Raw genomic sequence first — 17,966 nt, 5'->3', positions numbered from 1 at the left:
TAAAAAATTTTCACATGCATTTTAAGCCATGTTTGTTGTCTTAAAAACAACATGCCAATAAGAGAGTAATTATGGACAACGTACAAGGAAGACAACTACAGTAAATAAACAAATAATTAAGAAATAACAACAATACAAGACAGTAGCCACAGAAGCTATAAAATTTGGATAACAGTAACAAATGCAGGGATTTAATTTCTGAATGTAAATCTGTGATTTGGTACAGTCACAGAACCTACTTAGAGACTGAAGAATTTCCACAGTGAAATCCCAAACTATGAAGTCACAGGCATAAATGGCAGAACTTGACTCCCAGCTTCACTCAGCTGGAGATGGATACCCAAAGGCCAAGATAAAAAGAAATTAAAAAAACATTTAAATAACTTGTTTAGTGTCATTTGGGGGTCAAAGTCTCTCCTTAGTTGAAATCCACAGTATTGATATGTCTTTTATTGATCCTTTCTGAAGTAATCATCAAATACCTGCTCTATGTAACACATTGGAATAAGCACTATCAGGACTCAAAGATGAATCAGACACATGGATGGTGACTTCGAAATCCAAGAAGGGAAATGAATACCTAGGATCCCATATGGAATATATACAGTATGATACTTGAGGTCAGACAAAACACACCAGAATTCCTGAGAAGGGCTTCCGAGTGTGAGAAGCAGGAAGTCCTCGTGGGTGAGATAATATGTGGGATGGCCCTTTATTCAGCCATTCAGCAAGTATTTGTTTAGTATATATTAATTTCAAAACACTGTATGAAGCACTGGAGGCTGAGCAACAAACAAAAAAGACACAAATTTATATTTATTTGGGTTGAATGGGAGATACAGTTAATGAAAAGGCAGACAGATAAATAATTAAAGTCATCGTAGACTCTAATAAGTACTCTAAAGAAAATAACCTGAATGACTTGACAGAATAAAGGCAAGAAGTTATTTTAGAATCTGGTCAGGGGAAAGCTTTTCTGTAGAAGAGATATTTGAACTGAGATGTGAAAGAGGAGCCAGAAGTGGAAAAAGACATAAAAATAGAATAGTCCAGGCAGAAGAAACAGAAAATGCAGATAATCAATAAATTGGCCACTGAAAGAAATAGAGATCAGCCCTGGCTGGCGTAGCTCAGTGGATTGAGCGCGGGCTGCGAACCAAAGCATCGCAGGTTCGATTCCCAGTCAGGGCACGTGTCTGGGTTGCAGGCCACGGCACCCAGCAACCGCACGTTGATGTTTCTTTCTCTCTCTTTCTCCCTCCCTTCCCTCTCTAAAAATAAATAAATAAAATCTTTAAGCCCTGGCTGGCGTAGCTCAGTGGATTGAGTGCGGGCTGGGAACCAAAGTGTCCCAGGTTTGATTCCCAGCCAGGGTACATGCCTGGGTTGCAGGCCATAACCCACAGCAACCACACATTGATGTTTCTCTCTCTATCTCCTTCCCTTCCCTCCCTAAAAGTAGATAAATAAAATCTTTTAAAAAATCTTTTAAAAAATGGAGAAGGTGGATGTATTTTTAAAAAAGCAATAGAGATCAATATGGGTCACATACAAGAACAAGGAGAAGGAAGGAATAACATGTGATTTGGAAAGAGAGACAGGGAGCAGTCAGGTAAGGTGTTTTATTCTAAGAGCAACAGGGAGCCTCTTAAGGGTTTTAAACAGAGGACTAACATGACCTGGTTTACATTGATAAAAGACCACTCTGGTACCATGATGGACTGTCCGAGAGCAGATGTGGAAATAGGGAGATTGCTTAGGAGGCTACGGTAGAAGTCCAGGCGACAGATATGGCAGCTTTGACCGGGAAGGTAGCAGTGGACATGTAGCAGAGTGGGAGACATTCTGGTGGGAAAGTCATGGGGACTTGCTGATGAAGTAGGTGTAGGGAGTCAAGAAAACAAAAGAACCTAACATGACTCATGGGTTTGAGGTCTGAGACCCCAGGAAAATGGGGGGCCTATACTAATGTGGGAACCACTGGCAAAGGGTTAGTTGGGTAAGTGGGTGGTGAGGAGGGGGTAGAAAATCAAAAATTTTCACTAACTATAGAAAATGGTTATGATGGAGTAGAAACAAAGGTCATGGCAAGGATATTCGTGACAAAAAGACTAAGCAACATGAACTAGGGAGAAAAATGTATGTGTGTGTCTGTGCCCAGGAAACGTCAAGAACTGCTCTGCATCCGAGGAGCCGGGCCTATAAATTCAAAACGTGACTATTGAGAAGCTGGCACGGTGACTGATATTGCAGGAATTTGATAGAGACTGAGGAATTGAGGTGTTCCTTGGCAGGCAACAGGAAGCCACCGAAAACTGATGGGATCGACAAGTGCTTTAGAAAGATGCAGCAGGTACTAGCATAGAGTTCAGATAGGAAATCAGGAATTGGACGTGGAGGAATTTGAGGGCAGTTACCCAGGCCAGGGAGCGGGAAGACATGAACCAGATAAAAGACAAGATAGTAGGTTTACATTTATTTTCATCTCTCCCCCATGATAGCGTTACTGCAAACTTGAAGCCAGAAATCTTGTGTCTTTCTAATGAGCCTTGTCCATCAATATGATAGCTTTTCTATCCTCCAGTAACTCAGCCTTCTAAAATGATCTTTAGATGAAAAGGTGACAGGATAGGATAGGAAAAAATCATTTTGTGCATCCATGCATTAGCTCCTCCCATGCAAAGCATGGATGAAAATATAACATTTCTGGGAAGTGACATGTTCCCATCACTCAGGGTTTTATTTAATAACGCCTTGTTGTGTTAGCGTCTGGGATGCCAGTCAAATGATTCAAATTCTGCTGAAACACCAAGCTACCCGCTTCAACAAAAAAAGCAGGGTCCAGAAACATCATCTATTCTCAAAGAGGACAAGCCCCTTAGAAGGGAGTCTCTGAAACACCCCCCCCCAAAAAAAAGCAATTGTCAGTGCCCTGTCAATGGCCAATAAATGCATGGTACACCATAAATCCTATTTATTTATTTTTAATTTAAAAAATATTTTCCTTTCACTGAGTACCAGGCCAGGAACTGGGTGACCTGATATTTTCAGGGGAGCAGGTTTTCCTACTCCTATTGCTTGAATAAACATTACTTGACAAGCTTTGTATGCGGCTATTATATGTCTGAGCTTGTCATATTGACAGGCAGCTCTTGAAACCACCCACACACACCACCCTGCCTTTAAACCTTATGGATTTTTCTGATGGGTACAACTTCAGTTTGCAAAGGCTTGGATGCAGTTGGGCTCCAGGAGAAAGCTGGATTTGGCCTATCTGGTCAGGAAATGTCAGCTCAGGCTGGAGAACTTGATGTGCTTTCCTTTGGCTCAGGGGCAGCTACTACTCCAAGGTGCAATGTGTTCCCCAGGAGCTGACTTGTGCACAAGTGTCATTGTGTCTTTCTTCTCCTTCATTAGGCACTGCCAGTTCCTATCGGAATTTTCATGCTTTGCCATCTTGGCTCCTTGTCATCTCTGATTCTTCACTTTGTTTCTTGTCTACATATATTTGTAAAACATCAGATTTTAACTTGTTGCTTTATCAGTGACTCCTGTGTTTTCTGAGATTTAATACTGAGTAGATACAATGCCTGTTTTTAGTTTGCTGGTTTTCTTGGGGCATTTTTGGCCTAGCCAACATTGAAGTTGAACCACGTCCTTCCTCCAGGACACTATCTTGGGCAGCACTGTCAGTTAAGGTCACTGCCTTTTATGGGTATCTCCAAGTCCCAAGTATTCCAGATCTCCAGAGTTGCCTTGGCTCTTGTCTTTTTCCAAGGCCTATTTTTTCTGTTCCTCCTCCAGTTCTGTGAGTTCTCCAAAAGTCTTTCAATAAACTTCCTCTCTTGGTGAGTGACAGTCATTCTGTATTCTGTGAAACTAGAGAACCACAGTCTGAATAACTTGGCTTCTTCAACTATTTCAATTAAGGAAAGTTAAAATCAACCTGACACACTTTACTAAGTATATTCTCTGGATTCTCAGAGTTTTCCACATATGTGTACTGTTCTCCAAAGCTGGGAGATCATCCAGTTACTGTCAGAAAATAAATATGGTGTTTTCTTCTTTCTCTTTGTAAAAAACTTTCCACTTAAATACAAGCCTGAATGCTTAAGGTCGATGGGTAGAGTACTGTATTAGCAAAAAAAAAAGTCTAGAACAATGCTGCCAAAAAGAAATATAAAGCAAGCCATTTTTGTAGAATGGCTTGAATTCTACAAAATTTTGTAGAATTATCTTTTCTAGAAGTACAAAAGGCTTAAAGGAAACAAAAATACAAGTCACTTACAAAACAACAACAGTTAACATTAGACACAATGGATCAGATACTGAGCTAGGCACTTTATATGAATTACCTTATATAATCCTCATAATGACCCTTTGATGAGAATACCTTTATTAACGTCATTGTGCAGATCTCTCTGAGGCCAGAGAGGTGGAGAGCATTGCCCAAGTCACATAGCTCATAAGTGACAGAGCCAGATGTCACAGCCAAACAGCTTAAGTCCAGACATCATACTGGTTATTAGTACATTTCACCTTTTTCACACAAAAGCAAACAAGAAGATATTGCTTCTTGTGCCTCAGCAACCACACTAAACTATTTGAACACATATTTTGTACTCTTTAAGCAATAAGCAATTATCTCGGAACTATGTATTAAATTGCAATGTGCTACAATTTAATATATAGTTTTAAAACCAATTTGCTCAACTGTTGACTTCAGGGTTTTAAATGTATTCCACTTAACCAGCAATTTAAATGAAAATTCAAATAAATGCTATAAATGGTTGCCTCATATACATGATCTGTTGATTAACGTTGATATGGGCTCGTCTGGGCCCAGGGTTCTGTTTCCTAGCCTAGACCTTGGGAAGACCATCTTCCAGGTGAGTGAGGGCAATTACTCTCAGCTCCTTAGTGCCTCAACGCACAGGCTGTGACATTCACATTCGGCCACCCTCAAATGCAGAAAACTGTACTCATGAGAACTGTTTTGTGAAGTTTCTTAAATGTAATTGGAAAAAAAAACATACTAAGAAGCTGCTTGCAATGGCAGTAAGACACATTTTTAAGAAAAAAATAGATGGTCTCAACTTACTTCCAAGGAGTGAGGACTCTGTTACTTGCAGGGCAAATGCATTACTGAGTGGGGTATACGAATTTGGTGTCAGAGGTAAATTGCTCAGTGATGTAGATTTTCCTTCACATCCTTTGTGCTACACAGAATTAGCCTTACCTCCATATAAAATCAGAGCAAATATTATAAAAACTTTCACCTGGTAGCCAACAGAGTCACATAAAGTACATTATATATTGTGCCTGGACATGACCGATGCAGGAGCTCTGGAAGATGCCCACACAACTCATTGCTACTCTGATGCCGATAAATGAAGTAGTCATGGAACATCACATAAACCGATCATAAAGACACTGCCATAGGTTATGTATGCCACAGCTGAGACCAACTGATGCATGGGTTCGCATCCAACTAGAATTTGTGCCAAGGTTGCATTTGCCAATCTTGTGTAGACTCATGGGCTTTTAGAGTTCGACAAGCATTTACAGATAATTTAGCAATGTCTTCATTTTTAATTTGAGAGAACTGACATGTAGATGCACACTCATTGTTTGAAAGATCATTGCACAGGTCTGTCAGATACTCTCCAGGCTGTCCACACTTCTCTCAGTTGCACATAGTAGTAGCTAGCATTTATTCAGCATTTACTATGTGCCAGGTTTCTGGTAAGTCCTTCATAAACAGTAGCACATTTATCCTACATAAAAACAATGGAAAGACACAAACAACTAAAACTTACTCTGGTTAATTTAAGCATACAAATAACTTAATGGGAGGGTGCATCAGCCATCTAGAGTTGTATAACAAATAACCATAAAAGTTAGTAGGTTAAAACAACCATGATGTATTATTTCTCATGATGCTGTGGCTTGGTTGGGTAATTCTGCTGGTCTGGTCTAGGTTCACTCACACAATTGCATCAACCTGGCTGTTGCTGAGAGGTGAGTTTAGCTAGGAAGAATAAAACTGCTGAACCTCCCTCTCCACATGGGTTTTTATTATCAAAAAGATTAGATTGTCTTCCATGTAAAGGAAGTCATAAAACAGTGAAGGCAAAAGCTACAAAGTCTCATGAGACCTAGGACTGGAAGTCATACAATGTCACTTCTGCCATACTCTGTTGATTAAAGCAAGTAATCAGGACAGTTGGATTCAAAGGAAAAAAGCTCACATCTTGACTACAGGAAGCAATGTCACATTGGAAAGTGGTATGACTACTAGGTGGAAGGAATTTGAAGGTACTTTTTCAATCTGTAAAAGTCTACCCCTCTGACTACAAATTATTCTATTCCTCCCTTGCACAAAATATGCTCAGTCCCATCCTATGAGCTTCCAAAATCTTACCCCACCATAGAAACAGACCTGAAGTCCAGGATATCATGATTTGTATCATGTCTACAGACAGATAAGACTATGCAGTTGCAACTATTCTTGTTCTAGGGACCCATCGATTGAAACACAAGTTATTAGACACCATCTACAACATATGAAACATACAATATTGAGAAAGACAGGATAACTTCTATAGACACTCTTAAGGGAAAAAAAAACAGGAAGTACAGGGCAGTCACTGGTCCATAGCAGTTCTGAAATCTAGCCAGGCACATACAGCACACATAATGAATGAGGTCTGAGTCTGTCCTCTGGGGTAGTTTTCTAACCCATTACTGTCTGTGGTTCTTGGTTCTTCACTCTGGCAAAAGTAGAGCAGTAGCTCAGCCTCTCTGACAGTCTTTGAAGTCAGATACAGTGATGGATATTAGTAGACATGCCAGTGCATTCCAGCCTGTCCTCACTTTCTTTGCTTTTCATCTGGACCTTTGGTTCTGGATCCCCATAGATAGATGGCACCTACACAGAGAAATAGCTTTTTTCTCCAGCTCCTCTCACAGTCACACACTGACAACGGTACATACCTACATTCCCAGATTTCCCTACAAGTTTGAACTTGTCCATTACTACCAGTGCTTCAGAAGGGTGGGTTAGTGACTTTTCTCTGATTTCCAATTCCTCCTTATAGAACAACTCTTTCTCAGTTCCTCCCATAATCGTGTAATAGGTTTCATCCCTGTAAGAAATTCCTTACTCCACAGTGTTCATTACATAGAATATGTTATTGTGTTTGATCTTCACCACAATTTTACAAGTTATATACATCCCCGTTTTACAGATGAAGACACTGAGACTCAGTGAAATTTGGTAACTTTCTCATGGCTATACAGCTAAAAGATGTAAAAGTTTATATTTGAACTCAGGTCTATCTGATGGCTGGTCCTGTACATGTAACTCTTTTACTCCATCTTCTGGGAGATAAAGGATAGGGGAAGTTGGTGTACTGGCAAACTGGTTCCTGAAAAAATATTTTAAAAGATTATGATTGATAGCATTTGACTATTTCTATGATATAAAGACTCCCACCAGGCTAATGAGCTGGTATTACGTAGCTTCAGTACTCCACAAGATAGGGAGCTAAGAAAACAAGAGGTCTTCAATAAGGAAATGTACTAATAGTTAACAAAAATGTGGAAAAGTAGTTCTTCAGGTATCTCATCTTGTGCAAACTATCTGATTTCTAAGTGTTAGCACCTTCACTTCCTTGCCTGTGGCCTTCCTATTTTGGCCAAATTTGCTCTGCCCACTTACATGGCAAGCCCAAAGCTCTGAAAAATTAATACCCATACCTTAGCATCTCTCAACCAATAACTGATAGAAATTAACATATAAACATCCAGCACTCTTGTACTTTTTTGAGATAACTTGAGATGTATATTCTTCACTAACACCCTCACCCAGCAGAATTAAGCTTTAGCTACCCACAGTGCTTTACAATGTATTCTCTATTCTCCCAGGGAGACCACCTTCCAAAGTTACTACTTACACTCAAATCCTTGACCCAGGGCCTGCTTCTAGAAAACCCAAATTGAAACACATGGCTACCATTTTTTTAATGTTTATGGACCAGACTGACACTATACTAGGCACTTACATTACATGTTTTTGCATAAATCTTCATGAAACACCTTATGAGGCAAGAATCAAACCCAATTCTACAAATATGGAAATGAGAATCAGAGAGGCTAACTAACTTGATGAAGGTCACAAAGCTGGTATAGTAAATAGCAAAACTGATATTCAGGCTATGATTGATGCAACAGCTCTTTCCACTAAACCATGCATCTGCTTTCACCAAAGAAATTGGACTAACACACATGAAGCAATAAAATAACAATGAACTACTAAGCTGACATATTGTATTGAACACTTCTTGGCAAAACTGTCATCATATGCATGTTCCACAATTACTTTCTACAATTCTCTTTTGTTGCGCCATCGACTTGAAAAATAAGGCCACTGACAAATATTAGGAAATTGAATTTTTCATAGATTTTCTTTCTCCTCTATCACTGCTTCATACAAATTAGGGACTCAAATAAAACTCAGCTGATGGCTTAGCACAATACAGCATGATGAAAACACATGTGCAGGAAATGTGTTCCCTGAATGTGTTTTTTGGCTCATATAGCACCTGAAACAACAGATATGTCATAAAATAACAACTAAGTCTCTGCTGATTTTGAAAGTTGATACAAAGCATTAGGAGATCAAATACCACAGCATACTAGTGCTGAATTAAAGAAGCTAAGAAACTCAAACAAAGGGAAGACTTACAATATATTTAATAGGCAAAGATTAGAGTGTGGAAATTTAAGATTTGTCAAGGCTGCAGCTAAATCGCCAAAACAGATTTTAATATTTAATGATGGCTTGCTGATATCAAATAATTTAGATGGTTGCTCTGCAAAATTTCCCCTTAAAGCTCCTGAATTCTGAAATTTTTAAACACCTAAGGCATCTCAGATGCTGGTGGAAACAAACAAGCAAAAAATTCAACTCTGATTTAAGCAGTATTTTGCAGGGTTGACTTCTTACTTTTAATTATCTGCTCTGACAACATGGATAGAAAGAACATTCTGGAATTTGGGGTGGGGGAGTTTTAGCCTGACTCTCGCCCCCACATCATTCAGTATGTAGTACTTTAACCTCTCTGGTTAAAAACGCTCTCAGTTCAATGATGCTCTACAAGATGACTTGCCACTCTGTCAATAACTCCATTGCTAACACCAGTTTTTCAATTAAATTCCCATCCATGTAATTAACATAAATCACCTTCCAGCATTTCTGCAAGTGGTCCTCAGCAATGCAGTGCCCAACTGTGAATCCCTGTGTTTCGGGACCTCCACAGTGCTTGCTCAGGGGATGAAGTGATGGAGAAGATGAGTAGGTGGTTTTTGGACCCAAAGCACCTACTTCAAGCACAGCAAAGCTATGCTATCTCAAAAGCATGTCTATACTGTTTTTGCTTAAACAAAGAGTTTGTAAGCATGAATTCATGAAGGAACACTTCAGCTTCAAATTACAATATGACTGATTGACATCTGACACCCGTGGCTTTTCCCTCTTTAAAAAACAGAGCACTTACCTAGAAGCCTCACTTACCCCAGGGCAGGTCATCAGCAGGTCTAAGCCCAGCCTTGTGCATATTTGTCTTTGGGAATTACACTGCTCAACCACAGGGCCTATGTCAGTGGCAGTGGCCGAAGCAACAATTTTCATTTGTTTCAAGGCCATTATTGTGGCACCATTACCTTTATGACACTCACATATGCTGAGAAAATATAGTATCTTGATTTGGGTCCCTAATTAATCTTGTCTTCCCCTGAGTACTCATTGCTGGAAAGCGGTAACAAAAGTTACTTTATTTAGTCCAACCTACTTAACAATTAGTCAGATATTATAAATTAAACAGTTCCTTGAGGCAATGCTCAGTTTTATGGGGTAGAAGTGCTTGATCCTTCAGATTTCTACTCCTTCCACTCCTAATTCTCTTCTTAGTGACTTCTAGTTACGCAGGGAGAAAAGTGTGTGTTACTCGACCTTCAAATGGAGAACAGTGGTTGTGTCCTTGAAACAGTGTGGTGTCCCCCTGCCCCTTTGTCTCTGGGCAACCTCACTTGTCTACATCTTTACTCCTCTCCCACCAGGCAGACATGGCTGAGGCATATTCATGAACTCCTCTGTCATCTTGGTCAGATGCTGGGTGTGCTCGCTGGCTGAGGGGGCCTCACCTTGGCTGTTGGTGATGGTATTCTCTGGGCTAATGCCACATCCTTAATCAGCCTCCCACTAGAAAATAGATCATGCCCACCACCTGGTTTCTGCCTTCATCCTCATCAGAGAGGGGTCCTGCGGGGATCAAGGGTCCTCGATCCTGCTACCTCCTCTGAGGACAAGAGGGACTTTCTGAGTCATCTCACCTTTTAAGGAGCTAAATGCAGCCTCTCCTTCTCCATCCAACTTCAGTCAGCCAAAACTCACTGTTTGTGCCTTCTAGGCTTAGTAAATCATGTTGAAGGGAAAATAATAGAATTTAGAAAGTCCTATCTCCAGGCAATGGCCTGGCTTGTAAAACTGTTGTTTTGTTTTGAAAGTCCTCTTTTGGCCACTGGAATCTAAACAGTAATTGTCTTTCTCTTTGCATTCTGCCAGTCAAGATAATAACCTCTCTCAGGCATACAGCTCTGGCAAAGAAGAGCAAAGTACTCAAAATAGTGGGAAAGTACAGTAATATTTTTTTTGAAATATAACGTGCATGGAACTGCTCTAAAATTGGATTGTGGTGAGGGATGCACAATTCTGTAAGTTTACTAAAAATTGATTTGCACATTCAAACAGGTAAATTTTATGATGTATAAATCATACCTCGATAAAACTCTTAAAAATCATGTACAGTGTGAAAAAGAGTAAAGCACAGCTGCCCAGTGCACTGTAAGCTGTACTATGGACCTCACAGTGGTGCTGCTGATGGGAGCAATGGAAACAGAACCAGTAAGGAGAGAAGATGCAGTCATTGTCCTCTCTGTGAGAGTTAGAGGTCGATCATACTCCCAGTGAGAAGAAAGTCATAATTTTGCTTTAAACTGGAACTTGGTTTACATGTGCATCTCTTGAGCAATAAAATGTTACCAGTGTGTTCAAATCATGCATAGGAACTGTAATTAATCATGTATATGTTTACATGAAAATATTTTTCATTTACACACACTCTATATGACATCTTTTCATCTGACCATTGCAAATATCCAGAACATACACAAGAATACAGATGAATATAAAATAAAAAAGTAGAAAGATGTCAATATAACAGATACTCATAAACTGTTTTCATATAGACCCTTTCATACCTCATTCAGAAGCAGTCTACCTTACTTCATTTACAATTCCAACCTCTTGTGGGATAAAAAACAAAAAACCAAGAAGGCGAGACAATAACCAAGTTTGTTACAAGCAATAAGTTGGAGGAAGTGAGGCAACTGAGGATTAAAGATGCTACCAGGATTTATAAGAGAAAAAAAAATATAGTTGGCCCAGGAGACTATGATGAGGGGAACATCAACAGTGGAAAGAGAGACGTGAGAATTCAAGAAGAGCAATCTGATGTCATTCAAAGAAGGGACAAACAGCTGGGCATATCTCATCTCTTGAGGAATGTTATAACGTTATTCAGTGCTCACAATGGCAATGCCAAGATATTCAAAAGATGATTCAACTTTTTCAAGAAGGCAAGTACATCTTTAAGTTATTTTATAAGTATTTCTATTCTTAAAAGTCTTTTTTTGTTTGTTTGTTAATTTTAAATTGGTTGTTATTTTTTGTTGTGGTTAAAAGAACACCCCATATAACATAAAATTTACCATAGCAATTGTTGGGAACTGCCCTGACTGGTATCAGAAGCTGAAACCCCCGCCTAGGCTAAGGCCAAGGGAACACCCTTGGAACCGTAAGCCAGCAAGGAGACAAAAGCTTATCTCCCTGGCAGGAATGCTGCTTCTGCTGCTTCATTCATAACTGAACCCCAAAGCTTGGTCGGTTAGCCAAAGACGGGTAAGATTCCCCAAGGGGGGAACGATCTAAGACAGGCACGATCACGTGGGAGGCTCCCCAAAGAAGGATTTTGGGGGCTACAGCAAAAGGGGGTGATGGACGCTCGTTCCTCGGCTTTGACAAAGACTGAGTTCTCATCGTCTGGGAGAAAAATCTCCTTATCTCTCGGTTGCCTTAGTTCCCTTGCTCCACCTAAGCCTGAAACAATGACAGGGTGGTAACAAAACAAAATATAAAAAATTCTGAAAACAGATTTTAAAAAGGGCTCAAAATATTCAGTTTCCAAAATTTCCCCATAACACTCCTAAATTACTAGTATTTGAACTAATTGGCAAATGAGAGTATCAATTTTCAACCAACTCATTATAATGCTTAATGAAGTTACTGCAGGAAATGAGATGAATATAAGAAACTCAGTGATTTACTGTCTAATAATAAAAAGCCTAATAGATAAAATGGTTTCATGGTTGTTTCTAGAATTTAAAGATAAGACTAAGAAATGTACTTAGACAAGTGGAAGGGCTGAATGCTATCCAGTGAAGTTCAAAAAAAGGCAATCTTCAAGAAATGTTGAACCAAGAGCACAGAAGCAGCAAATATCAGTTTGTGGAGGATTCTATAGGTCAAATGGCCCAGATTCTTTAACAATAAATTATGAGAACACAAAAAGGACAGGAGGGTAAATCTATATATTCTTAAAAAATCACAATTTTTTTAACAGGTAACGCTAAGTTACAATGTCTAGGAATGCATACTTGGATAGTTAAACTATAAAAAATGCAAGTAAGCAAATACTATCAAAATCAGGCTGTAATTGGAATGGGGCACCTAGGACGTGTGCCCCCAGGATGATGGCAAAATGATGTCTCTTCATCTGGGTGGTGTTCTGTATAATCAATCCTTCATAACCTGGAAGGAAGTATAACGGATGTAAAACAGAACCACCTGTCACAGAATTTCAGTCTCAGGAATCGTCTGAAGCTCAAAGGGAAGGAAAAGTAGAAAGGGGAGAGGAAGGGGCTGTGCCAGAACCCATGAGTGTCAGGTGCGAAGTCAGCAGGGGGGATTCTATTTCTAAGACACACTTTTCTTTCCAGCATTTTTCCTTTTCCATGTCTATTCTACCACAGTGGGATGGAATGGGGTGCCATCCTTAAATCAAGAGATTGGCACTTCTAGAGAAGTCTAGCAAGGCTGGATAACGGGGAAGGGATAAGAGTGCCTCTGAGGGGGAAAAAAATCCCTCAGAAATGGGACCAGGATTACCCTTCAAGATCAAAAGGAGTTTCCCACATGGAAGGGAATGGTGGTGCTACTGGCAGATCCCGGGAAAACTCTCAGGATAACCTCTTCTCAGACAGAACAATGAAGAAGCAATGAGAAATTAGAAAGAAAACGTGATCGTGGTGTTCCTGGAGATGGCGTAAAAGAAACATTAAAATTCCTGCCGAGTACAGGGTCTGACAGAAATAAGGCCTGCTTGAGTGTGGTTGGTAGGGTAATGGTATGTGTATAATAATTTATAGTTTTAATTTAAACATTTCACCTAAAATGACATACGGCGTGCTTGAGTGTGATATTGTTATGTTACAGAATTGCATGCTTATGATTTTGTAATAAAAGATTTTATAATAAAAAGGGGCATTATTTGTGCCAGACCCCTACATATAAATATATAAGGTTAACAGTTACTCATTTGCATATTAATTCCCAAGAACGGTGATTTAAAAAAAAAAAAGGAAGAAACCACTCTACCTTGTTCTGGAGCTACTTCTGCAAATGAAGAAAGCATACTCAACAGTAGCCACCTTGAAGGACCTCAAGAGCATATACAAAATAATTCGGAGACACAAATTAGTTATCCCAATTACCTTATTAACCTCTGCATCCAATTTTCAGAATATAGTAAGTTTATTTATGGGAGCCTACTACCTGCCAGATAGTAATTATGATGCTGTATATTATTCCCAATCCTCACAATAATTTGAGACAGTGGGTGTTTTTATCCCTGCTTTACAGGTGAAGAAACAGGCTGGCAGAGGCTAGATTACGTATCCAGAGGTACCCAGTAGGAGAAGGCTGTAGGCAGCAGAGTGCTGTGCATTCTTCCCCTTCATCTGTCCCCACGGTTGCCCACAGAGCAGAGCTATGGTCCACTGTGGGTCTGCCTCCTCCTAAAACGGACTCATCTCCAGTGACCTAGGAAAAATGTGACTACTGGTAAACCTGCTGTGAAAGAAGGGCTGTTAGAGAATGTGTGCCGTGGAACACACTGCCCTTTGTTTGCCCGTGGCCTCAGAAAGACCAAGCTGCCTTTCATTCCCAGCACTTGGGGAGCTGCCGCCCCAGGGACACAGCACAGGTTCCTACCCTGGCACCATCCATGCCCATCATTAGGAGGAACCTTTAAACACTGACTGTCTTTCCTCCCACCTTTCCCACCCAAAAGGAAGAGGAAAGAATGCTGCTGTCAGCTCTGGCCGGTGTAGCTCAGTGAATTGAGCGCAGGCTGTGAACCAAAGTGTCGCAGGTTCGATTCCCAGTCAGGGCACATGCCTGGGTTGCAGGCCATGACCCCCGGCAACCACACATTGATGTTTCTCTCTCTCTCTCTCTCTCCCTTCGCTCTCTAAAAATAAATAAATAAAATCTTTTCTTTTTTTTTTAAAGAATGCTACTGTCACTTCAGTGAGCTTAGAGCCACTTTCCAGGGTCCTTTCCAGTGCTTTTCTTGTGGCCCCAGCACGGGCAGCCGAAGGATGCTGTGTGACCTGCGGACATTCAGCATTACAGCGCAGCAGGACTTAGGTCGTAGGTGTGTGGGCTCTGGGGGGAGAGCACCTGGGTTATATGTTCAGAGCTAACAGTCACCCTCTCAGAGACTCCGTTTTCCTAAAAAAAGAAAAAGCAGACAATAGTAGTTCCCCTCCCGTTGACTGGTTAGACATGGGCGGTTTGGGAGAGTAGGAGAACCAGCTGCAGCTCAGCGAAGCAGAGAGCAGTGTTGCACAGATGTTACCACTGCCATCCAAAGTGAGGGGTGATCCGTGGGCAGTGAATTTGGCCTGCAGTGGGTTTCATTTAAGTGATAATAAAAAAGACTAAATAAAAAGTGGAGAAGTTAAGAGGGAGAAAGAAAACTGAAAGATAGAAATGGGGCAAAAAAAATTATGCAGACATTTTGTTCCTGAATGTCATGATATTAAATTTTATTACAATATACCAGGCTTATAAAACAGTATATAAAAGTCGGCTTTTCAGCAGTGTAAAAAAAAAAGACTACTCCCTCTATTAAAACTTGAAATTTGCTTCCATTTTAATAGTTTCAACAAGCATCAAAGCTAAATAAAATTAAAACAATGGCTTTACCCACCAAATTATGTGGAAGCTTTAAGTTATTATTTCAAACCACAGAGGAAAATATTATGAGTGCAAGGAATTATTGATTTTAGTGGAATTAAAATCTAAATCTGGTATAATTAATTGCCTAAATTTTTCTTGGATGTACTGCTGCAACATCATAAATTGTATCAAAGCATAAGGTGTAGAAGCAGCATTCCTTATTGGCAACAGCACTGCCTGTGACATTCTCCCATCATGTACAGTCTGTGACAGACATTCTATATGAGGGTTCAACACAGGCGTATCATTTAACATATTCGTCAAATGCCACTTTGCATGATCTTGTCACCTACACTTAGGAATTTACTAAGTCTGATGTATATAAAAATAAGTCTGACATATATTTATTTATGTATAGAAATATACATATGTATATCTTTTAAGATGTCATAGCAAACATTTGGCACAATTAGGGGTTATTAGACATGTTACTGACTTATCACCTGCTCAAGAATAACAGCAGGGTAAGCCTTCCAGTAGTTCCTGGAATTCAGATTTAAGGTTACATTTCCCACTTGACTCTTCATATATGGCAACTATTGAAGTCCTCACAAACTACAGACATGGCTGGTAACAAGGACGCATACTCGCTTTAGGAAGTATAGACACTTTAGAAAACAAGTTTGTACCAGAATTCTAATGGGTATGTGACTTTAAAACAGAAATTAAGATGAAAAGCAAAGCAAACAAAACTGCAGGGCTAAGGTAGTTAGGTACAATTAATCTGCCCATTCTGGCCTCAAATAAGGAAGCCCAACACATTATTAGGAACTTTTTAAATCGACAATCTAATTCATGCTTCTCCATCAACTCTCAGACAACCAGATGTCTTAAATTACAGTGTGTGCTGACTCTAAGAACACATAAGTAATAGTTTTACAATTAGCTCCAGTAGTTGAAAGTGCCAATTCTTTATGTCATATAATGAAAACAAGAACAATGCAACTTGCAAAAAAAAAGTTTAAAGATAATCCAGGGCACTTATGGTGGGAACATTCCTTGGGACTATGAAAGGAACAAATGAACTGTTTCTTGCAGCACCACGGTTCTTGCCTTGCCAGCTCCTGCACAGAATCCCTGTGGTGCAAACCACGGATGCGCAGGGAAGCCAAGCCAGCGCACCTGACACCCGACACACCTGTTGGGCCCAATCCCCCAGAGTGTCAGTATTCGTTGAGCTGTGTTCAGTACAGTCCAGAAGGGCGACTGATGTAAAAGCAAAGAGGAGTTATTCCCAGAGGATGCTCCTCCCCAAAGATCAACAACAACCCAGTAAGTAAAAGTGCTTGGAGAACAATAACAACTTTTCCAAGCAGGGGTTCTGATACAGGAGGTACACACGGGCACGTGAGGGGTCTAGCTTGAAATCTTCAGCAAACATCCAAACGTGTATTATAGGTGCATTTGAAGGGGAAAGGGGTTCAGAACATCGCATCCATCACACGTTCAAGGGAATCTGAGACCCTCGCAAAGGCTGGTGACCATTATTTTACAGTAGGTCTAACGACGCCCGAGTTATCAAGTCAGTTTGCGGAGTTCCGCTGCCACCATTCCTTCTTTAAACAAATAACGTTCCACTTCCCCACCTCCTAGCTTCAATCCGAAGTATATTAGGCCATCACTCACTCTGTAAGATCAAGGTAGCCTCTTTAAACGCCTGTTTGGAGAATTGTGGGTGGAGGTGGGAGGGGGAAGGTAATGCTGGGCTCGTCCCAAAGCAGAAGCAAAGTCACCTTTCTTCCAGGGAAGTTGCTTCCACTGTATCTAAGGATACCCGCAGCGGCGCACCAATCAGTGAAACCCTAACATGTGTTTTAACAAACATAGAGCACATTGTTTGTTTCTAGCGCGACTTTCTGTTCTTTATATAACTTGTTTAATTCTTTAAAAATAGCCTTAAAACATGCACAAAAGAGTGCGAAAATCCTTGTAGGGGACTTCCTACCCATCCCAGCCGCTTTACAGGGAAATAACTTGTCCCCAGGCCAACCAGCAGCCGGGAGATTAAACCCGCACGGGGGGAGGTTAAAGACTAAAAAACACGGCCTCGCCAGGAGAGTCGTTACCGTCAACTGGGCACTCAGGGTCCGAGTGGCTGCTCATCGCTGCTCCCCAACTCCGGGCTGCCCCCTGGGCGCGGCTCCTGTAGTCTAGGCAGCGGCTGCGGTTGCGGAGGCAGCGCCCCCCTTAGGGACCCGCAGGTGAACCCGGCAGCCGCTGGGCGCCGCCACTGCCAGGGGAGGGAGGGGCCGGGACGTGCGCTGGGTGCTTCTTTCACCTTGCCAAGTGAGGCTCCAGTGCCAGCCTCTTGAGGACCGCGGCACTCTATTAATACTTGGCGTGGGACTGGCTGCATGCCACTGACTTGACCCAGGGCCAGAGTCCCTCGGCCCTCTCTGGGGAGGGATGGGGATTGTGTGTAGGAGCTCGGGTAATTTGCCTGGGTAGGAAGAGGCAGGAAATACGTGGGGCAGGGGCGGGAGGCGGGGGGGGGCAGGTGAGTGAGCCTCGGCCTGTGATCTTCCCAGCATCGTTTTTTGGG

The 17,966-nt window shown here is 41.0% G+C and overlaps 1 protein-coding gene across 2 annotated transcripts in view; it reads right to left on the bottom strand.

Annotated features, from left to right (window-relative positions):
* GADL1 (glutamate decarboxylase like 1) overlaps positions 1-17,630 on the bottom strand; it is a 159,235-nt gene extending 141,605 nt beyond the window's left edge. For both annotated transcript variants that reach the window (XM_045856949.1, XM_045856950.1), the window contains exon 1: positions 17,491-17,630. In XM_045856949.1, the coding sequence (XP_045712905.1) occupies positions 17,491-17,527 (37 nt within the window). In that variant the 5' untranslated portion in view covers positions 17,528-17,630. The remainder of the gene's footprint in view (positions 1-17,490) is intronic.
* Positions 17,631-17,966: the final 336 nt, after the last annotated feature.

The sequence above is a fragment of the Phyllostomus hastatus genome, unplaced genomic scaffold, assembly GCF_019186645.2.
Source record: "Phyllostomus hastatus isolate PE091 unplaced genomic scaffold, TTU_PhHast_1.1 phas_scaffold_129, whole genome shotgun sequence".
In the NCBI taxonomy this organism is placed as follows: Eukaryota; Metazoa; Chordata; class Mammalia; order Chiroptera; family Phyllostomidae; genus Phyllostomus; species Phyllostomus hastatus.
The sequence above is the reverse complement of the archived record's forward strand: the minus strand, read 5'-3'. Positions and strand labels throughout refer to the sequence as shown.